Consider the following 6,000-nt stretch of genomic DNA (forward strand, 5'->3'; position numbering starts at 1 on the left):
CAGCTGTAGAGTGGGCTACACAATTTTGTGCACTTGGTTTGAAAAGGGCAGCTGTGTAATCTGTCCCTCAGTAATTGTTCAACAGGCCCTCTCCTTCTCACAGGCCTTCTCAGGAGACCCTGGACTGCTCTCTGCACTGCAACCTCCCAGGTGCCTCTGTGCACCACGGAGCTGGGATGCCAACTCATGTGCATGTGTGAGGTGGGGGGAGGCTATCGCACAGGGTTTCTCTTTTCGAGGCACCTTTCTGTTGCATTCCTCCTCCCAGCTGGGCCACATCTGCCCTGAGTCACTGGGATACACGACCAGATGCAAGGGGGTGTGCAGACAGGCAGAGGCCTCCTCTGGGATGAGGAGACAGACCACGGAGGGTGGGCATTCTGGCTGGTAAATTCCCTGCACCCTGCAGTGCTTCCTCCTTCATCCAGACACCATCCATGTTTACTGAATGTCTCCCAGTATGAAAAGGGGAAGGACAGGAAATGGGGTGTGAGTGACGATGAGGGTGGCTTAGGAAACACTGGGAGCTTTTCTACTGAAACACTGAGGACAAAACCTCTTAGGGGGATTGGAACTTGGCCTTTTCAGCTGCTCCCCTTCCTCTAATCTTTCAGAACAAGTCCCAAAAGTAGGAATGTGCCAGAGCCAGTTATCAAAGCAGAGGACAGCCCCCTGTTCAGGAAGATGCCTCCTGGCTCCTCATCATTGAACCTCATTAAGTGCTGCCATCTTTAGAGGATGACGTTGAGAGCTAACATCTGTTCAGGGACCGAGTGGGCAAATATTCCTTCTGGGCCCGCAGCCTTCCCCTCAGCATTGCCAAGGTCAAATCCATCTCCTTCCAGGAGACTTCTGTAGTGTTTACTTACCCACCTCCCCCTTCACTTTAGCCACTTTAGGCTGACTCGCAGTTTCAAATCCAGAGTAATTCATTCTGGAGGAAGATCAGGTATTTGTATAGCGATGTGGCAGTTTCCACACAGAATAACCAGATGGCTTGTTAATTCTGGCCCAGGGAGGAAGAGCTGGGAATGGTTTCAAAGGCAGAATAGGGAGTATTTCTTTTGGAGTTAAGACAAAGTGGACTCAAGAAGCAGGAAAGATGAAGTCCAGTTAACAAAATGCAAGTCTTCTAACCACAGGTTACTAAGTGGAGAAGGACCTTGAAGAGCTGCCACCCTGGGAAAAGCATCCAACGAGGCTTATCTTTTGGTTTCTTGGGGCTTCCAGGTCACCCAGCTGATGGCAGAGGCACAGCTGGGATCCTGGCTAGATGGCCTGAGGAGAAAGTTCTGCAGGGCATGGTGCTTCTTCCCCACAGGCATTGAAAAGGGCGGCTCTGTGTAATCTGTAAACTCTTGGGGATCCAGCCAAGAGCTTCGAGCAAAAACTCCTAGCTCCTTGTCCACTTGGCCTATTTGTGTAGCCACGTCTGATGAGCAGGCTGGGAAACTAGTGGAAATGGGGTGATCAGGACAATCAGGAAAGAACCTCCATCAGCTCTTTCTTCCAGCTCAGGCTTTGTAAGACAAGGGAGAGTAAGGGTTAACTGGGACAATGACAGATAATACTATTGGATGTCTAAAGCTGTAGAAGAGAAGGGACAGAAAGATATCATAACTAAGAAGATTTCCTATAAATACGAACATTTACCTAGTATTTTACTGTTATAAAGCTTCCATGAAGTTTACCTTACTTGGTACTCTCAACAGCCTTGGGAAAGTACGACTGCCCTGATTTGATAAAACAGGAAGCTGATTCAGTCATCCTCCACAGCAGTGGAATCAGGACTTGAATCTGGGTCTTGTGACTTTTCCTCTTCACCCCAGAGCCTTCAATTTCAGAAAGAAAAGGCCAGGCCAATCTCTCCAGCTTTGCCACATATACCTACAAAGCAGGTCAGAACCACCTTATAGGAAACATAGAACCAATATCTTCCTTACCATAACACTCTTAGGAGTTGAGGAGTGGCCGTGGAGCATGCTAAAATGATGGGGATCAAGGGTAGCTTCTGCTTCCTGTACCTCTTGGGAAAGGCTGGACTGCCAAGGCAGCCCCAAAGATAGTATTGAAGAGAAAAATGTCAAGAAGTTAAAACTGGGGAGACTGACTCTTTATCTGCTCCGACGACCCACCAGAATGGGTCCAACCTACCACTCTACTTTGAACCTTCTCAAAGCTTTAGCTTCTCTCACGGGTCACTCAGAGTGGACTCTCAGGAGAGGAAAGTCAGTAAACTGCTCAGGTTGTTTGTTTTAAAAAATCCCGAATGAACCCCAAACTTCCTTGTTTACTTGTTAGCCAGATGTTCTGAATGATTAAGGTCCATGCAGCTCTATATTCTGTAGTTCCTCTCTCTCTGGAGCATTCAGGTTCTTTGGTAGATAAGATGCACACTCTTGGTGAGGAATAGGTAAGGCCGATGGAGGCTCTTTCCTGATTGTCCTGATCACCCCATTTCCACTAGTTTCCCAGCCTGCTCATCAGACATGGCTACATAAATAGGCCAAATGGACAAACTCTTAGCCTATCTGCCTGTCAGAGTCACACACATCCTTTAACCCCCAACGCAAGGCCACCTCCTCCACAAACGAGTCTGATTCTCCCCGCATCTTTCTTTGCTCTCATTGCTATTTAATTACGTGCCTTTCCTACAGGTCTCTAATTCTGCTTATGCTAATTAGTGATGAACATTGTTCATTTTCTCTAATAGATCATAAACTCCTTAGAGACAGATACTATGTAGAATTTCTCTCCGTGGTTCCCCCTCCACGTTCACGTCTGGCCAGGGGTTTAGCTTTATACATAGTAGGAGAACAAGAGATAATTGTTATAATGGAATTTACTTTGGTTTCTTAAAGAACAGTGTATCTGTGAAATGGATCAAATGATCTCTGCACAAAAGACAGTCCCGACTCCTCAAACTGTCCTTTGGCAAACCTTATGGAACATGGTGCCCCTCTCCCTCCAGCCACATCCCCAGGGTCCCTGCAGCCAGAATCAGCCAGCACGAGGTATAAAGAAGGTGAAACCAGACTGGCAAAGGTAAGGGTTCCGAGTTTGGTTATTTAAAGAAGTTAAAATTACATAAACAAAAACAAGGGGTTGGTGCTATTATATGTCCCCAAGGAAAACCATGGAAGGGTTTTATGGGGTAGAGGGTGGAGAGGAGGCGATGGAGGAAAAAGAAAGGGAGTTTCCTCCAAAGAACAAAGACACGAAGAGCGATAGCTTCAACCTGAATGGATTCCCCACCACGACAAGGGAATGAGACACCCCATTCCTGTTATGGGAATGGGGAGCCCAGACACGCCTGAGGTAAAAGGTCGTTATGGTTTCAGAGGGGCCTAGAGCCCTGTCATGCCTCAGGGTCAGCTGGAGACCAAGGGACCTGGGAGCAGAGTGAAGAGAGGGAAGTTGGAAGGGTACTACCATGAAACTCGGAGCCATGAGCAATGGGGTGGTGGAGAAGCCCTCCAGAAAGTGCTCTTCTGACACAGCAGAGGACGGGGACAAGCAATGATGAGGGAAACAAGTCCGATTCAGGCCAATCACTGGTAGAGCAGGTGAAGTAATCCACCTCTACCCTCCACACACCCACACACCGCCTCATATAACTCAAACTCTCTTTACTGGCCAAGGCCTTAGGGTCAGAATATAGCTTCCCTGGGCCAGGCTCAAGGCAGGCAGTGGTCACAGGGGTCTGTGGGAGAAAAAATGAAAAATCCCAAGAATCAGATCTCAGCCAGCAGCGGGAGGAGAAGCCATTGAAGCTATTTCTACTAGAGATTTAAGATTCCCTCCCTCCCTCTCTTTCCGGACATGCTCACGCACTCCCTCACTCATGCTCTCTCTAGCTTCTAGAATAGGGAATAGAAAAGACAATGATTTTCAGCAATCTAATATAAAAGGTTTTGTAAATCACAGAACTGTAGGAGACATTTTTGGTTGAGATAGTATTTGAGGTATGGTACAGCCCACATAACAGACAGAAGTTGGAAAAAATATGATACTAGGATTGGGAAGTAGCTAGTTTTCCTGTAGGTACTTTGCTATTTCTCTTTCAACGTATGTCTGTGCGCACACACACACACACACACACACACACACACACACACAGATATCTATTATGAAACTGCTAAGTAAAAATCTAATTTCAGTTTAAGGATAAGAGGTTTAGTCCAGAAAATCCTTCTCTCTGAGGCAGTGTGGGAAGGATGTTATCTGTTCTCAATTTTCTATCAAATCACTATTTCCTTTTGGGTCCACAGAGAGGATGACGATAATTCCTCTATCCAGGACGAGGCAGGAGACTGAGGGGCACACTGAGGTTCCAAGCACTCTGCCCAGCTGTCCAGCCCCTGAGACACTCCTTCTTCCAGACCTTCTCTTACTTCTGACGTTGGCCACAAGTCATTCGAGACAGAGGCAGAGGGCAGGGCCCACCTGGCACCACCTCTGGCCCTGGAGGAAGTGGGGGACATGTGGGAGTAGAGGCTGCCTGAGCCTGTGCTCCCTCCCAAGGGGGCCCAGCCTCTCTGAGCCATGCAGCCACATCTCCGTTGCCACCCTGCAAGGGCTCACGCCCGTGCACAGAGGATTCACCACAGGCAAAGAGGACAGTGAACCTCGGGATTGTGAGAACGGCTCCCTTAACCCCCCTGGCCCCAAACGGTACCTGCCAAAGCCTTGATCCGGGACCTCTCAAAGAGCCTGGCCGAACTGTTGTCATTGTCCAACTCATCATCTGGGGCATCCCAGCGGGCATTGATCCGGCTGTACGGTGGCTGGTTGCCCACGTTTTCAAACTCCGTGGCTGATGTCATGTCAGCAGGCTCTCAGCAGCTATGCCTGCCTCAGTCTTCATGGAAGGGTCCCTGGGGAGGTGGGGCGGGGGGACAGTAACACAGTCAGAGGGTTAGCTCCCACCCCCTTGGACTTTTTCTCAGGGGCAACTTATATGGAGCATCCAACAGGAGTAGATCCCTGCAGGAGGAGCACACAGTGCCATCTGCCTCATTCTGCTTCCTACCCACGGTCTCTGGGTCCTTGGATATAAAATATTGCAACAGCAGCAGCAACAGTAACAGTGGCAGTGGCGGCAGAGACAGAGAGCTGATGCAGCAAGGGTCAGGACCACCAGCAGGTGGAGACGTCAGTTGCAGCAAGTCCGCTGCTTCCTCCAAACCCGCCGCCACGGCTGCGGGAGCCCCAAGATGGGTGGCTCTCCTGGGAGCCTGCGGCTGGCAGGACAGGCAGGAAGAGCTGCCCCACCCCCACCTAGTGTTCTGGGGCCAGGACCCAACCTGCGGGGGAGGTGGGGACAGTAGAGGAGAGGGGAGAAGCTGGAAGCTGGCTGACTCTGACTCAAGCCTGAATCAGTGGGAAGAGACATGAACGCGAGCTGGTGCCACTGGTGCCACCAGCCCAGGCAGCTGCACTGGGGGAAGTCGTCTCCTCCCAGAGGCTGCCCAAGAACCCTGTGAGTTCTTTCTCAGAAAGAATATTTCAGAAAGCTGGGCTCTTGGTTTTGCCCTCTCTGAAGCGTGACCAAGTGTTCAGATGAGGTCCCCTGTTGAATCCCAAGACAGACCAAGGAGCCCAGACGAGCCTGCTGTCCCATCAGGCCTGTCAGCATGATGGTAGGTGGTGGTGGTGAGGGAATCCCACGGAGCTGTGTCTGTTCATCTATGCAATGAACACGGGCATCAGGAGCACGGGGTCTTCACTCACTTGTCGTTTATCTTGTTCGTTCGTTCGTTCATTCATTCATTCTTTCATTCATTCGTGATTAATTCAAATATGTACCAAGCCCCACTGAGGTGGCAGGCACTGTGCTAGGCGATTACGAGTAAGATGGGAAGGGCCCTGTTCTCCTGAAGCTTATGTTCAGGCAGCAAGACAGACGATTAAATAAGCAATTACAAGAAGTATGATGTGTCCCACTATTGGCAAAGGATGGGAAAGGTGGGGGACTCGTGGTAGGGCTGGGTATCAGGG

General features: G+C 49.8%; 1 protein-coding gene across 1 annotated transcript in view; it reads right to left on the minus strand.

The window, feature by feature from the left end:
- Window positions 1-4,832, minus strand: part of SPTB (spectrin beta, erythrocytic) — a 59,490-nt gene extending 54,658 nt beyond the window's left edge. Inside the window, exon 1 of the mRNA XM_006915124.3 lies at window positions 4,679-4,832. Within this exon, the coding sequence (XP_006915186.1) occupies window positions 4,679-4,826 (148 nt within the window). The 5' untranslated portion in view covers window positions 4,827-4,832. The remainder of the gene's footprint in view (window positions 1-4,678) is intronic.
- Between the last annotated feature and the right edge of the window lie 1,168 nt (window positions 4,833-6,000).

Source organism: Pteropus alecto, unplaced genomic scaffold, assembly GCF_000325575.1.
Source record: "Pteropus alecto unplaced genomic scaffold, ASM32557v1 scaffold276, whole genome shotgun sequence".
NCBI lineage: Eukaryota > Metazoa > Chordata > Mammalia > Chiroptera > Pteropodidae > Pteropus > Pteropus alecto.